Source organism: Glycine max, chromosome 17, assembly GCF_000004515.6.
Source record: "Glycine max cultivar Williams 82 chromosome 17, Glycine_max_v4.0, whole genome shotgun sequence".
Classification (NCBI taxonomy): Eukaryota; Viridiplantae; Streptophyta; class Magnoliopsida; order Fabales; family Fabaceae; genus Glycine; species Glycine max.
Genome location: NC_038253.2, coordinates 37,620,879 through 37,638,313, shown reverse-complemented (window position 1 = coordinate 37,638,313; position 17,435 = coordinate 37,620,879). Strand labels below are relative to the sequence as shown.

The 17,435-nt window shown below is 30.9% G+C and overlaps 2 protein-coding genes across 3 annotated transcripts; both read right to left on the bottom strand.

Annotated features, from left to right (window-relative positions):
- Nucleotides 1-5,041: 5,041 nt before the first annotated feature.
- LOC100794191 (probable folate-biopterin transporter 6) lies at nucleotides 5,042-13,042 on the bottom strand. Its single transcript, XM_006601154.3, has 5 exons — nucleotides 11,391-13,042; nucleotides 10,802-11,230; nucleotides 9,659-9,757; nucleotides 5,874-6,044; nucleotides 5,042-5,644 (listed from the first exon to the last, which is right to left on the bottom strand). Exons 1-5 carry the CDS (start codon nucleotides 11,622-11,624, stop codon nucleotides 5,048-5,050), a joined length of 1,530 nt encoding a protein of 509 aa, XP_006601217.1. The 5' UTR covers nucleotides 11,625-13,042; the 3' UTR covers nucleotides 5,042-5,047.
- Nucleotides 13,043-13,102: 60 nt separating this feature from the next.
- Nucleotides 13,103-17,272, bottom strand: LOC100305775 (putative glutathione peroxidase 7, chloroplastic). 2 transcript variants are annotated; one of them, XM_006600055.4, is made up of 7 exons: nucleotides 16,879-17,272; nucleotides 16,565-16,641; nucleotides 16,310-16,371; nucleotides 14,902-15,020; nucleotides 14,660-14,827; nucleotides 14,547-14,560; nucleotides 13,362-13,417 (listed from the first exon to the last, which is right to left on the bottom strand). In XM_006600055.4, exons 1-6 carry the CDS (start codon nucleotides 17,125-17,127, stop codon nucleotides 14,549-14,551), a joined length of 687 nt encoding a protein of 228 aa, XP_006600118.1. In that variant the 5' UTR covers nucleotides 17,128-17,272; the 3' UTR covers nucleotides 13,362-13,417; nucleotides 14,547-14,548. The 2 variants fall into 2 exon arrangements, with proteins under 2 accessions (NP_001236504.2, XP_006600118.1); NM_001249575.2 differs by lacking the exon at nucleotides 14,547-14,560 and having other exon boundaries at nucleotides 13,103-13,417; nucleotides 16,879-17,194.
- Between the last annotated feature and the right edge of the window lie 163 nt (nucleotides 17,273-17,435).

The window sequence follows — 17,435 nt, the reverse complement described above, 5'->3', positions numbered from 1 at the left end:
AGGTGATCGTTCCACACATGAATTCTTTTAAAAGTTGAATATTTTGAAATTGGGACAAATCAATGAAAAAGTTTATGTAAAGTTTTGAGTCCTTTAAAAAAATTATTATTAATTTAGTTTGAAGGGTCTATTTCAAATTCTTGTTATCAATATCAGCTAATGTAAAATGAGTAAGTTTCTTTTATATATATTAGCATGATTTTGTTTCTTAATCAATCATTATACATGTTTGAATTGAAAAAATAATACGAACTTCAAAAGTTAACTTCTTTAAAAATATTAATTTGATTAAATATTATTTTATACATTAAAGTATCCAGTATCAAATTCTTATTTTTTTTACAAACAAAAATACTTTAATCAACATAAATTTTACAAATATCGTTATGATACAAACCTATTAGACAATGTACACTAGATATATTATAGTAATAGGCATCATCTTCCAATACTTTTGCACATAGTCAATGACCTCGCTCATCAAATCCATAATTTTCTTTTATTTTCATTTTTTTTTGTTGCATTCTTTAATTTCATTACCATGTCAAACATGAGGCGATTTGTCCACATATATTTTCCTTCTAATGTAGCCATAATGTTCACTTGTCTCTTAATAAATACCCCTTTCTCCTTTCACAAAAACATAACACAAACATTTCTCTTTGCAAACATTTTCATCTTCTTTTTATCCTAGGTTCTCAAATATGTTAGTAAGAGAATTTGTGTAGCTCAGAATCAAAAAAGTGAAAGAAGAGAATTAGTTTATTACATGTGTGTTTTGCAACAAAAAGTTCCATAATTATCAAGCTCTTTCGAGGCATCAAAATACTCACAAGAAAGAGGAGATCCTCTCAAGGATAAAAAAGAGTAGGAGATAAATGCTTTTGGATTTAGACCCACAAATATTCCCTTGCAAGCTATGACACCCTTTTATTTGTATTCACATTCATACATGTCAAACCTTCCCTTCCAAGCTAGGATACCCTTTTATAATGGTGCACATGACATGCACCCCATGGCACCACTTTGTTATGACATTAACAAAGGCTTTTCCTTCACAACATCTCCATTTATTGCTTAGAATCTAAACAGAGTCATTGGTGGTGATACTAGTTTTGGTGATCTTTAAGGAAGTCTAAGTGAGTCAAATAAAGATTCATGTCCAAAAGTTTTGGATTTGTCTTTGAAATTTTGAATTTTTGTCATTTTAGACACATTTGATCACATGATGTATTTTGATTTGTAGGTTCATTTTTATTTTTCAGTTGTGTCTGTGTTCTTATTTTCAAGGATGAATAAATATATTGAAGAAAAAATCAAATATTTGTTCCCTTTGTACACAATCTTCTTGCCAACTCTACTACAAAGGTTGAGTATATATAGTTGCCCTGGGTGCAACTAAGAAGGATGTTTGGATGAAGAAGTTTATTATTGAACTTGATGTTATTCTTAGCATCGCAGGCTCGATTGATCTCTATTGTGATAACAATGGAGTAATCACAAGGGCTAGAGTGTACAAAGGGAAAAATATTTGATTCCTTCTAGAAAATAATAACAAAAAGATGCAATAGCAAAATAAAATGAAACTACAAATCAAACTATATTATGTGATCAAAAAGTGTCCAAGATGACAAAACTTTAAAGTTTTAGAGACAAATCTAGAACTTTTGAATGTAAATATTTATTTGAATCACTTGGACTTCCCTGAAGATCACCAAAACCAACACCAACACTAGAAGAAGAACCAACCACGACTCTTTTAGATTCACTCTGAGCAATCGATGGAGATGTTGGGAAGAAAAGCCCTTGGTTAATGCCATAGCAAGGTGGGGCCAAGGGGTGCATGTCATGTGCACCATTATAAAAGGGTGTTCTAGCTTGGAAAGGAAGGTTTGACATGTATGAATGTGAATATGGATAAAAGGGTGCCCTAGCTTGCAAGGGAGCATTTGTGGTGCTAAACCCAAAAGCATTCACCTCTTTTTTTTATACTGGAGATGATTTGTTCTTTCTTTTGAGCATTTTGATGTCCCCAAGAGTTTGATAATTATGGAACTTTTTGTTATAGAACACGCATGGGATTAGCTAATTTTTTCCTTCCACTTCCTCAATCTTAAGCTACACAGATTCTTACTAATATATTTGAGAACCTAAGATGAAAAAATGAAAAATGTTTGCAAAGAGACATATTTGTATTATGCTTTTGTGAAAGAAGGATATTGATATTTATTACGAGGGCACCAAAATGCTCACAAGATTGAGTGAATCCTCCTAAAGATGAACAAATTAAAGATAGAGAGATGGAAGCTTTTGGATTTAGAACCACAAATGTTCCCCTACTAATTAGGGTGCCCTTTTATCCTTATTCACATTCATAATGTTAAACCTTCCCTTACAAGCTATCACACCCTTTGTAATGGTGCACACATGCACCCTATGGAACCACCTGACTATGGCATTGCACACAACAAAACTTTTGAATCCTAAAATTGTTCCTTCACATACTTGAGAGTGAATCTAAAAGTTGCAATAATGATTCTTCTTCTTGTGTTGGCCTTAGTTTTGGTGATCTTAAGTAAATTGAAGTGTGCCAACTAAACAATCACCTAAAAAAGTTCTATATTTGTATCTCAAACATTGAAATTTTGTCATTTTATTCACATTAATCATGACCCATAATGTAGTCTGATTTGCAGTTTTAATGTAATAAACAAAATAATAATAATAAATCACATCAACAATAATAAAATTTTAAAAAATATATATTACTTAAAAAACAAAGATAACATGTATAATATGTAAAAATTGTTAATATTTAATGGACATAAAACTTAAAAACCAAAAAACAAAATAGATTAAACACTTTACAAAACAAAAATTGACCCATAAAAAGTTTTAAAATATTATATTTCAATAATATACTTAAAATAAATGGGTAATTGTTTTTATTAATGTTATAATAATTAAAATGTTACACATTTAAAATAATACATTACAGTAACATATTTCAAATATAAGTTTTAATATTTTTAATAGTATTGGAATATAAAATAAACCGTCAAGGTCAAACTTTTTCTATAAATGATTAAATACAAATATTTTTTTGAAGACTTTTCAATGGTTGAAATCAATTTGCATTAAACTATTTAAAGTTAAAATAAAATATATTATTTATAATAATGAAGATATTTTTAATGATTCAATAAACAATAAAAATTAGATTGGAAAAAATCTTCTTTATAGAGAATTAGATGGTCTCTTCGCGAAGCTACTGAAGGCTATATACTTAGAAATGGAGAGGAGTTTGAAAGAAAAAAAAAAGATTTAAAATCTTTGTGTACCGACCCAATCAAATTGTTTGGGATTCAAAATTAAAGAAATTTATTTTATCTATTAATAGCGGACAAATTAGAGTATTAATAAATCATATACCTATTGTCACGGATGTAGATACAGGTATATTGAGAATATGCCTTCTTAAAGACCAATGGCTAACTTGATGACTCCCATGGGCAGTTTTGCTACAATATTTATTTATTTTACTTTAAACAATAAAAAATTATTTTATTTTATTTTTTGTATTTGACAGTGTTATTAAAAAACGAAATTAGCCAATAAAATAGTTAGATAGGAAATAGATTTTGTGCGTTCAATGCAAAAGAAATTAGCCAAATAAATGCAGTATAAAATTTGATAGGAAATAGTAGAAGGCGAAATGAATTATTTAATTTTTTTATCTTATTTTTTTATTTATTTTGATCCTTAATTTTTTTAAAAAATTTATTTTGATTTTTTATCTTTTTAAAAAGATTAAAAAATGATCATTTTGTCATTTTGTAATTAACGTTATTAATGATATTCAAACATTGGCGGCTAAAAATTGTTTCCAAACAAAAAATGAGAAAAAAAAACCCACTCAAAATATGCTCCTGATAAATTAGTTTCATCATTTACAATCCTAATCTTCTTTTGGATCGAAAATTTCACAACTGCACATGCAAATCATAAATCATAATGAAATTCGAGTGAACAACATTGTGGATCAATGAATTTGGTGATGTTTTCGCAATTTAGGGTTTCCCTTGTATATGTTTCCCTTTTCAAGGTTGAGGATTTGGAGGCCGGAGAATTTGTTGGCAACGGTGACCACGTGTGCAGGCGAGTGTGGCGGGAATCCCATCAAAGGAGGGAATCTTGTTTCCGTGCATGACGTGGATGACACTATATATGGTGACGACAAGGATGAAAGAGAAATCACGTTTGTTCAAGTCTGAAATGAACTAAATTTGTTATTTTCTCATTTTTTTTTGGGGTTTACAGTACAAAAAAGTTTCAATTGGCAAAGGTTGGAGAGCGAAATGATGAGGACGAATTTGATGTTGGAAGGAGAGGAAGTTGATGAGGGGGATAATGTTGAAAGTTTTGGTCCTTAAGGGAATATTAATGGTTCTAAAGAGAGAGAAAAAGTTAGAGCAATTTTGGGATTCATAGCATTTTTTATATTTTGTTTTGTGGCAGCTTTTTGCTGGTATTTGAATATTGTTAACTTCAAATGCACAAAAGGATCATGTTGAACTAATTTAAAAAGATAAATTATCAAAATGAAATTTAAAAAAGATAAATGATCAAAATAAACAAAAAAAAATAAGAAATCAAATATGTCATTTGGTCAAATTAGAAATAGAACAACAATAAAACTTGTTAGGATAAATTTTTTAAGAAACACTTATAGGGGAAAAAAAAAGAAAGAAAACAACTTCAATTAGAAATACGTGTAATATACCAATACTATTTGAAAAAGAAATATACATTAAGGACAGTTCTTAATCAATTTGAAATAATAATGACAAAAGAAATACTTTGTATGTAAAAAAAAAAAAAGAATACTTTGTAGTATATCATTAGATTTTTTTTTTTAAAAAAAAAAAACGTGTAAATCTGTTAGTGCTTATCACGGCGTTATTACCTAAGAATATGCATCTAACAATTTCGCATATAGGTAATTGCATAGTGAAGTTGACGTGTGTATAATTGCGACAAATTTTATCTAAACTTCAGTCTTGCCATGGATGGGGACAAGCTCCAAAGTCTCTTCTTCATGTACCTTTTCACTCGTGTTCTTTCCTGAAACCTCAGAAGGAAGCAGTTCCTCATATTGATCTGTCTTAGGGACAAGAAAAACCAAAGCAAGTGTAGCAAACCTAAGCATGTCCCTTATAAGAACAGCCAGCCAAAGGTTTGTAAAGTCAGTTCTAGTGATGTGGAGGACACGAAGAAGCATCCCTCCACCCCATTTGGAGAAAAGGGCACCAATGCTATCAATGCACATTAACAGAGCAAAAAAGGTTCCCTCAATGCCTAAAGGGCACAACTGGGTGCTGAGTACCATCATGGGCATCCACCTGATTTTGCTTGTGATTCTTGTAGCACTTTCTTCAAGGACAACAAAGAAATAGTCAGGGATTCCAATGACCAAATTCCAACGGAGGATGAAGATCAGGTCCAACACACCAGATATGCCATATAGGAGTTGTGCATAGAATACTAGGTCTCTAAATTGGTAGTCTTTTAGAGCCTTGTGGTAGATTAGAACCCCTATTAATGAAGCCACTGCACCAATTGCATAGATCACCCCTACAAACTCCTGCATATGGAAACCAAGTTATGATTTGCAAAGAAAATTGGTTTAATTTTTATACACGGTCTGTTTTATTTTCACAGTAAGCATGACTCGTAAGATGGTCATGTGAAAGTCAACAAACTTAATCTATATAAAAGTTTGTGATTGGAAAATGGTGGCATAAAAGTCTCTTACATTTTTAGTGGATGGACTATCTACTCTTAGTTACTTGCAAACAAAATATGAGGGGTACCTGAGAGAATGCAGGGCCGGCTTTTGGATCTGTATACCAGTAAAAATGTCCTTCGTGAGTGGTTACATTCAGAGTCAGGGCAAGGAACATGTAAAGAGAAGGCTTCCACACATGAGGATACAACATTGTTTGGTACATGCTTCTAATCTTCATTCCTACACTCTCCACAGCCTGCGATATCTTGGGTGTTTAGTTAGATCATCTAGCTAACATAGAAATCTTTCAAGATAGGAAAATCAGTAGTATGTGTCAATCATTTCTAAAATTTCTTTGATATAAAATTAGCCATTAGTTATTTCTTATTAGTATTACGATCTTAATGCTTTTTGCTAATTGATTGGCAAACTCAAAAAAAAAATGGACATGCAAAAGAGTAGATAAAGCGATAAAAATAATAGATCAAAGTAAGAAAAAGTACACACAAGTTGCAAGGAAAATACAGATGAAGAAATGGATACATAGAATGGTTAAATTTGAAGAGTATAATACTATAATCTAAGGGGGGCAGGAACCTAGGGGCCCACCTGGATCCACTAGTATACGGGTTAAGAATCAGTCTTTGATTTGATGAATTTATACAAATGAATACGAGATATTTTTTAACCTAAAGATGATAATATACATTTTTTTAAAAAAATCAAATAAAGTAGTATAATTAGATTGTTCAACGAAAGTGCCCAACTTTAAACAACAAATAAGTTCAAATCCAGAAAATTAAAAATTAGTTTCGTAGTCATCAACTCTAGAAAAGAATACTAACACTGTTAATTATAAAATGTTTTGGAAGGATACAAAAGGAACATGACAGCAAAACACACCCGCCAATGACAAGACCTTTATTTTTTCTATGTGTTGAGAACATTGACGTCTGACTCGTGAGTAATGTGCATGTTTTAAAATATACTTTAAAGAAATGGAGTACGTATCTTATATCACAGTTTAACTAGTAAAGAAAAAGAACACTAAACCGTGTAGTTCTAAAAATAGAAGTTGATTAATGAGAAAAGAGCGCACGACTAAGATGATAAAATGGTCTTTATCATAATCAAAGGTAGATCTCTGCCTTTGAAGATCCTTGATTTTCTTTTCTGAACGATGAACTAATGAATTTTCTTCCTTCGATCAGTCTCCTTTATACATCTCGAAGTTATAAGAATTCTAACAACCAAACAATTCTAACAATTAACAACGAACTAATTAAGACTAATTTATAACACAACAATGTTATTGGAAAAAAGATTGAATGGGATATTTCACTATTCAATTAACAGAGATTTTTCCACTTTTCCTCGGTTAATGGTTCTCCTGTACTAAATAACAAATTTATTGTAGAATTAGATCTTTCATAATTTTTGGTGTTGTATATTAATCCTTTTAACTATTTTTATTTATTATTGTTTCTTTTTTATATTTAGATTACTTTTGAAATTAGAACATCCTACGGATACAACTAATTATATAATATATACTTTTTATTTATGACTTTGTGGTGTTATTTCATCATAATATTTCAAAATTACAAAATCAATATTAACAAAGCAGAGATCATGATGTTTGAGTTTTCTAATGAATAAATAGTGACTATGAATACAAACTAACTAGATAAAAGTTATTCCATTTAGAATTCTTCTATAGTGGAAAGTAGGTTAATAATTTTAGGCTTATAACTTAGGGTGGTGGAAAAGTTGTGTTTCATTTAATGTAATGTGGTTCATTTATGTAGTATATATAGCTTTTTTTCGATAATATGCAATTTTTTCCAATCATTAAATTTTGGAAAAACGGAAAATTAGTTGGATTGTGACATTTTTCTTTGGTGGTATCCTCTTGTTAGTGGTAGTCACTTCCAAGCTAGAAAAAAAAACCCATTTAATTTATATAAGTTCTATTATATCTTTTGCAAGATAGTTTTAAAAGAATTTAAATAATACATACATATTGTATAGTGATTATATCCTATATGAATTTATTTTATTTTGTAACATTAAAACTTTTATGTAAAAAAAAATCTAATTTGTGATTGATAATTTTGGAACTAAACGTAGAGTTATAAAAATTCTAATTATTCACTTTTATTTATAATTGGAATGTAGAAAATTGGAACCAGTGCATGAGAACTACTCAAGGTTGTGTTGTAGACATATTTCCTTTAGTCACCTTCTTGTGTCATCTTATATTTCCAATTAAGAAACAGAAAATCGCAAATGGTAATTTCATATCAGAATCTTCTATTGTTTTTGTTCTTTATTATTTTCCTTATATGAACATTTTCAATATGCTGCAAAAGTTAAAGGAGATGTGCACAGTCTTGTCTTCCGAAGCAAAGCAGTTCAACTTATCTGTATTAAATAAAACTAAATTTATTATACTCTTAGTACATCGACAAAATAGGAGTTCTAAATTGTCAAACCAATGTCTAACTTTCACATTAGAGTCTTCTTTGTGAGCAGTGCATATGTTCATTCTTTTTATTCTTATATGTAAAGCTTGTCATATCAGAATCTTCTTGTGCGTGATTTCTGGAGATTAGTAGAAAAACTGATGTGGGATGATTTGGAAACATTTTCAAATATTCCAACCTTCACTATTAGATAGAGTTTGGTAGAAGTTTTGAATTTTCGCTACTTCCGGTGGTGGTAAAATATGGCTGAATGGTTGAGAAACTCAATGAAACTACTATAAATAGCATTCTCATTCTAAGCAAAAATGAAAGTTTCCAAATACTCTCAATCAATTTGAAAGTATTAGAAGATGTGTGTTATGTTTAAACGCCTAAGTGATGTTTGCTCGGGTAAACAAGCTTGGAAATTCATGAGTTATTCCAATGTGTAGCATGTATCTTGTTGGAGAGCCCAAGAAATCATTTCCAACTGAGATGGTTTTGATTGACTCAGAAGTAAGATTTTATAATATCTACATCGCTTAGTAATTTTTTACTCCTATTCTTACTGAATTTTCTGATTAAAAGATAATACATATTTTAAAGTGAAATACAATAATATTAATACGCAGATATATCTATAGGATTGTGTAATGGAACAGGATTGGTTGTAGAAGAATTAGGCGTAAACATAATTAAAGTTGTTATTATAACTAGAAACAACATTGACAATAAGGTTTATATTCCTCAATTGAATTTAATTTCTTCATATCATATGACTCCATTCAAATATCAATGAAAACAATTTCCATTGATGGTTTGTTTTGTTATGACAATAAACAAGAGTCAAGGGCAGGACAGAGTTTATCTCAAGTTGGTGTGACCTATTTTTTCCCATAAATAATTATATGTTGCTATATATCAAGAGTCAAAAGTATGATTGACTTGAAAGTGTTAATATATGATAAAGACAAAAAAGATTATTCACTGCCAAAAATATTATGCACAATGAAATATTTAACAAAATATAATTGTAATATATTTTCAACATGTTGAAGTTGTTTGATGCGTTTATATAAAAAAAAAAAATTGTCATATGATAAATAAATAATACAGCGTATTTTTTGTTCATACCCGGTTAGGTGCTCATACTAATACACGTATACATATACAACCAAAATATGAATAAACTTTTAAATGTAAAAATTACCAGACAATGTCGGGTATGGACACTAGTTAACTAACACCGATAATTGTAGATTGAATTTTATTTTTTTAATGATGAGATTGAAATATTTTTAGCTCAAAACATGTATTAACTATAACAATTTCGTAAGAAAAATTATACTCCTATTTAGCATAAAGTCAAGAAAAGGGGAAAAAAAGGGACAAACAGTTTTCTAACCTGCTTTTCAATATGCGACGCACTTGTTCTGTTCTCATAAATCACAAAACCCAGCACAATTGTCAAAGCCGGAGAAAGCGCCATAAGACCCAACGACTCCTACAAAATACACAAATAATAAACATATCAATGATCCAAATTCATTTAAAGTCAGGCAAGACTCAAAACGAATTTAGAGGAAATCATCAAAGAAGATCTTAGATTCAATAATATTTTTAAAACTTCAAAAAACTAAAAGAAACAAATAATTATTAAGATATATAAAATTATGTTATTTATAAGTTATTTTACATTTTCATTTTTACAATAAATATTTTATCCAACTAATACCCTTAACATTCTAGTTAACAACACCCTTAAATTTATTGATCATAGTTTTGCACTTTAATAATACTCTCTTTTCAACTTGAAATTCACTGAAATTATCCCCTACAGTAAACTGCAAATAAATTTTACAAAATAAATTTTAAATAATAAAAGAAGTGTTTAAAAAAATATAATTATCATTTTTGTCTCTACAACTACAACATATTGAAAATGAATAAATAATCTATCAACAACCAGTAATATATATATATATATATATATATATATATATTGGCATTGGATTATCAGTCATCATATATAATAAATATTTTTTATCTAAATATTATATAAATGATGATTTTTAATTATTTAATAGTAAAAATATTTATAATACATAAGAACTAAATTTAAAAAAAAAATCATAAAAAATAATTTTAATACAAAGTAAATTAAAGATTTTTATACCATGAACCGATTAAAAATACTTCAAATATTCCTTCTGAAGTAAAAATTTATTTATCATGTATTGTAAAGTTAAATTTTTTTACTTTAGTAAATTAATTAATAAAAAAATCATTTTAAATATGATTTTTAAAATAATTATGTTTGAGAGAATTATGCCAAGAGTTAAGCAACTAGTGAGTGAATTTTAATTAGATTTCTTAGAACAATTAAAACAATCAACAACATTTAGTAATTAATAATTATAATAACACGTGACAATTGGATCAAGCCTATTCCAACATAACTAGATTCAATTTAGAAACCATAGAACCGTAGAATTCTTGACAATTGAGCACTAAATCACTGAAAAATTCTTGAAATCTACTCTTGTACCTGAGTTCCAAGACGGTGCACGAAGAACCCGCTGGCGAGGTATCCGACGAGCGCGCCGGCGCCGGAGCAGAACCCACAGAGGCTCTGCAGGTCCGGCGCGAGCTTCCTCATCTCGATGCTGTTCCTCGCAATGCACGCGTCAATCGTAACATCAGCGATGGCAAGCGACGCCGACACGCCTAGGAAGCACATCAGCGCGGCAACGGCGGCGAGGTTCCCGGCGAATGCGACAACCGCGGCGGAGATGGCGCCAATCACGCCGGAGATAATAAAATACGGTCGGCGGCGGTAGCCGCGGACGGGGAAGGCGTCGGTGAGGATTCCCCAGAGAGGTTTGAGAACCCACGGGATGAAGTAAAAGCCGACGTAGAGTTGAACGGTGGAGGGTTGAATTTTCTGCACGTCTTTCCAGTAGTAGTCTGAGACTACCTGTAACCAAGATCATGATTCAAATATTCCCTAATAATTAACGTTTATCGAAAGAAAAAAGTTAACTTAATTGTGAAGAGAAAAAAAGAAAGAAAAAATCTTGGATTCAAGATAACAAAACTAACATTTTTGGATATAAGAAAAAGTGTGTGACTACTACCTTGAAGAGCGAGCCGGAGAAGCCTTGGCCTATGCCGTAGATTATGAATACGCCGATTACGAAGGTTGGGTTGAGCTGTGAGGAGAGACTTTGGATCCATTGGATTGGCTCTGTTAGGAGGGAGAGGAGGTTTTTTTTGGTTTTGTTATCGTTCTCACCCATTGGCTCTGTTTCATGGGGAAGGGAGGGAACTGGGTTTTGATGAGATGGGAGATTTGATTTGACTTCCAACATTGTGTAAGAAGAAGATATAATGTGGCCATGGGTTGAAGTCAAACTTATTCAACATCTTCTTTTACTTTTATTTTATTTTTATCATTGATTTATTATTTTATCTAAAACATTTTTTTTTTTTATTAAAACAATCATGTTTGTTTAAGTCAGGAAAGATATCATAAAAAAATTTCTCTAAGTATTTATCACACAATTATATATTTTGGACTCAAACTCAAAATCTAATGTTAAGTTGAAATAACCTCGTATTTAATTTATTGTGATTGTTAATATTATTCTTTATTATTTTTATGTTAGTGAGTTGGATTTCATGAATTCACTATAGATGTAGATGTAGTACTTATAAAATACTTCACCCATAAAATTCTCACATCACTTGTTGGCTTATCAGACAGAGAAGATCACCTTGCCGTGTGTGTGTGGATAGTTTCAACTTTCATGTTCCTCCCTTCCCTGGCTGCGATGCTTTCATACTTGTAAAATACTAATTGGTATGATTCGGAAATTAATTGACCATTGACCGAGGAAGATTGAGTCGAGTCTCTACTACATTAAAAAAGAGTACAAGTTGAGTCTCGGAAGAAAAAAAAAATGTTATCCATTCTCTTACTACTAGTGCCAGAATATTGGAAAGAACTCGTTGTGAATTATAAAAGTAATAAATTCACATTACATTGGTGTACAGATTGTTCTTATTTTAGTTTATAATAAATTCACATTACATTGGTATACAGATTATTCTTATTTTATGTGTTTAACTTGTTTTTATATAACTTCGTCACTCTGAGTTGTTACTGATCAACTTGTCCATTTGTATATAATTTCTTCACTCACACTTGCTACTGTTTAACTTTCTTCACTCACACTTGTTACTTTAACAATATTTTCCTTTTTAAGTGTAAATTTCTTTTACATGGTATATTTCCTTTCAAGCGTATGCCTTATTTCTTTCATTTAACAAGATTAGATAGTCTACTTATACTTTTATTAACATAGGTGAATTGAAATTTTTTGAAGCTATTGGTTATACTATCAGATAGTCTACTTATACTTATTGTCATCAGAATATATATTTTCATTTTAGTGGGTAGGGCTATTCATTGCAAAAGTGCCAGGCAAACTTGGACAGCTACTTCCATGGTAGAAGCTAAGTTAGTATCTTGTTTTGAGGTGTATAGATGAAGAGATTCATCTACGGGCTTAGAATTTCTAAGCCATGTAGGGTTTACTATGACAAGTTAGTAGCAGTTTTTATAGCTAAAATTTTCTTGTTGGATTTTGAAGTAGCCATCGTATTAAAGCAATGAGGGTGTTTTTTTCCTACACTTGTCATATTATTTCCGGAATTGCTATTCCGGAAGCAATATGGGAGGTGCAGTAAGCAATCACCAAGCAATCACCAAGCAATGGATAGGTGAGGCATACATTAAAGTGCAACTCCAACATGTGACATATATATCTATTTAACTACATAAGTTAAGAACTTTCTCAATGAAAGCATATTACTTAGAGAATAATAATATAAATGGCCAGAGAATTCTTCCACAAAAAGAAAAAAAGAAAGAGAGAAACATATACTATATTCAATCATTTTGGGGTAATACAGTATAATTTTCTTCCCTAAACTGATAATTTCTTTAGTAAAGACACCAAAGTAAATTGCATAGCTATACTTATTGCTCATCTTCAGTTTTAACTTATTGTGCACACATCACTCGGTTCGTGCTCTTACATACAGCTCTCGTTTGTGTTCTGAATTACACTCAGGCAGCAAGTAACTTCTGGATATCCTTCTGACAAAATATAAATCAGGCAAGAACAAGTTAATAATAAAAAACAAAATTGATAGCTAGCTATAGTATCAATTATCAAACATACAGATAAAAGTATATAACTTGTCTTGTATATACATGTAACAGATGGTTTCTTTTAACTGTTAATCACTCTCAAAACTTTCCTATAATTATGGATTACTAAACAAAGACAGCTAGCTGACAGACAGACAGACAGACATCTAAAATTATTTGTGAAAACTGAAAAAGTCATGACTAATCCAATGTATATGAATGTGGTAGAAAATGGATTTTTATTTTTTATTTTTCTTTTTCATAATAAGGTAGAGGTAATAGGAAAAAACCATATGATTCTAAATTATGAATGCTTTAAGACTCAAGGTAATAATTCATGTTGGCTTTATTTGGTCAATGTCACCCTTCTAGAATTTTTGGGCTTAACATCCCTCTCCTAACGCCTTCAATGGATGCACACCTCAATGCTTTAAGAAAATAAAGTCTTCGAGCATTTTCAGTGATACAGAATTATGCCAATCCAAGTATGTAATATGTATCACATGATTCAAACCCAAATGTGAATCTCTTAGGATCCAATGGCAAGCTATGGAATTTGAGTCCCATATTGGACATATCAAATTCTAGTGTGGGATTTACAATGATTGTAGTGTGGTTCTCCTAAAGTTCTAATCAAATTCATCACATGATATGAAACAGATCAATGGCTTACCATATAATATCAAATAGTGCAATTCTAACAACAATGTATATAAGATTCTTTTGTGCTACAATTTAATGGAAGAGTGTAACTTAATTTAGAACTGACCCACTGAAAATTGTTGCCTTAACACTATCTCAGATGTAGGGCATATTTCCAAACTCAACTATGCTGAAAATAATTTACTGTTTTTGTTCAATACCTACTTACAATAAATATAAGTGAAAACTGCTTAAACCGCTCAGCATGCAAGAGGTTACTGACTACATTAAGCATAAACTAATTTCATCAGGCACTTAAAATATCAAGTTTTCAAACACTAAATTCTAGTGCTAAGTTGTCAGCATTAAAAGTTTCAAACTGAATTTTCAATGCTAAATTTCTCAATATTAACAGATACTCTATTATACTCACCTTCAGGCTTCAATCTTGAGTAGGAAAGACATTGACATACTTCATTAGTTAATATTTCACTGTCATGGTAACAATTAAAAACTGGATTTACTATTGGGGGAAGCTTAACATACCTCAATTTGAAAAGGAGACGTTGTTGGTGGGTATCTTTCAATAACTTTACCATTTTTGTCAACCAAGAATTTCTCAAAATTCCACTTTATAAGATCACCCAAAAAGCCTCCAGCACTCGATTTCAGAAACTGGTACACTGGAGTTGTAAATGGTCCATTGACATCAACCTGTTTTATAGAACTTCAATACTTTGTTTACTCAGATTAAAACTGTTTTGAACTAATAACTAAAATTATCAAACCTTATCAAAAATTGGAAATTCTGCTTTATATCGAGTGCAAGCAAATTGCTTAATATCTTCATTTGATCCAGGTTCCTGCATACCAAATTGATTGCAGGGGAAAGCTAAAATCTCCAAACCTGGAATGAAGCAGAATAAGGGCACTAGAAGTGTGTGCTGAGAAAACATATTAATGTAAAACTAAAAACCTTAGAACCATATTTATAAAAGTAACAAAATATAGAATTGAATTTAAGTCACTTTTGAATCTGTCCGTTGGAAGTATTTGAATTTTCCAATAACGAAACCGCCAAGGTTCTTCAAGTATAAAGAGACCAGAAATTATAAGGCCAAAGCTTCACCCATGTTCCACCATAATGTAACCTTGTCTTGTACCCATTTTAATAAGAAACTAAAGGTGTGCTTGGTAGAGATAAAAGAATGACAGATCAAAACGAAAATGGAGCAGCCACAATAGGCATTCTATCGTTTTGTAAATTCTTCCACCCCAACTTGGAATGAAATGCAATATATTTCACTCCCCTACATAACTCTTCAAATTTCCACCTTCCCTAACATGCACACAGAACACCCTTAATTTAGCTACATGTAGAGGTAGCATGACACAAACAAGCCCTTGGGAAAATGGAGAGGGGGAATCAATACAATAATGTCATACAAGCTAATATCTTAAATTCCAAAGGATGGAATCCTTAAATGTCTTTATTTCTGGGTTCTAACCTTCAACTGCAAGAAGTTCACTTTGATCTTCATATGAATAAGGAGAAAAAATATACTCAAAATTCTACATAAACATGTTGTCAAATAAATAATTCATAAAAACATGTTCGCTTTCTTCTTCAGCCTTAGATGGTTCTTATACCTAATAATTAAATCCAAAATAACAACAAATGAGGAATAAACTGCAACACATGAGTTAGCAGCTTCTGAAACATTTCACATCATAAACATTTCGATAAACATGGAAAAACAGCAAGATAGTTTGTCAGCAGACTTTGTATAATGCATCAGTGCATCACACAGGGAAATCGATATACATTGTAAAATCATAATCAATAGTTGCCCATACAAAGATGTGATATTTGAAGTGACCGTATCAATAGAATGGTGTCTTTGAGGAGAATAGGGGAACATTTGAGAAACAGACCCCAGTTAGTAAACTTCATTTAAACAACTGACACAGGTATCCAATCTAAAGTTGTCAATAAATTGTGCCTGAATTCAAATAGGAGGGACACACTTCTCTCTTATTTATTATACAGTATCCAACAAGTACAGAATGATTTGCACAAGTAGACAGATTCAGAACCAAGAAGATACATGTGCAAACACCAAGTAAAACATGACCAATTCATACTTAGAAATATTAAGAAGATACACAAATAACCATTCTTTATGCATAGCATACCTTGATTCTTATATTTTTCATACAAGCGTGACAGCTCCGAGTAATTTGATGATGTCAAACCACTGTCATAGGAAGGAAATTAGTTCAATGGTATCATAACTGACAAGAAACTGAGAAAGTTTGACTCAAATGTTAAGCTACAACTTATTTGATTTTCATTTTTTACATTAAAAATTGGGAAATTCAAAGAAGAAAATAGGGCTCCATGACACATATTGAGCTACATATCTCCCTTGAAAAGTGCATAATTCATACCATCGTGAAGCAACATTGACAATCAATAGAACCTTCCCCTTAAACTTGCTAAGAGAAACATCCTTTCTGTCAATATCCTGCACCATATAATATAATAAACACCCTGAGCACATAACAAATAAAAATAATAAAATAATAAACTTTTCTTATCTAAAATTTAAAAAGGCTCCCCTTTCGGTAAAAACTATCCATAGAACAAATTGTCATGAAAAAAAAAAAAATTTAGACACCCCACTCCTCCAATTCGAATTTCAAGGCTGACCCATTTGTTTTCAAGCAAAAGGGTAATGGAAACTGAAATTGGGGCATGGTACCTTGACAGTAAAATCATAAATGGTTTTTTCTGTGGCAGCCCTTGCATGAACAGAGAAAAACTTAGGCTTTCCAAAAAGCCTGGGAAAGTTGGAAGAGGTTTGTAGGGAAAGGGCAGGGTGAAAAAAGGTTGACTTGGAGGAAGCAAAGGAGGATTTGATGAAAGGCAAAGGGGGTGATGGGGTTGTTCTGGCTTGAGTGAAATCATGGAGGGGTGTGAAGAAAGCGGTGGAGGAAGCCATGGAGGACATTTTGAGTGGTTGGGAACAGAAGAGACTTCTCAAGTTTGATCCTTTTTTTATATGGAAAAAATAAAATTGTTGAAAGTGAATTTGTGTCTGGGAGAATCGAGATGTGTGTAGAACTGGAGGATACACGTTAACATTCTCAAAGAAAAGAAGAAGAAAAATAGTGGGTGTGTATAATATTTGTTAGGATTAACTATTCTTAAATTAATTTAAATGATTTAATTTGTTTTTTAAATTTTAAAAAGTATAATTTGATTTTTAAATTCTTAAAAATAAATAGTTTGTTTCTAAATTTTTAAAAAAATTAATTT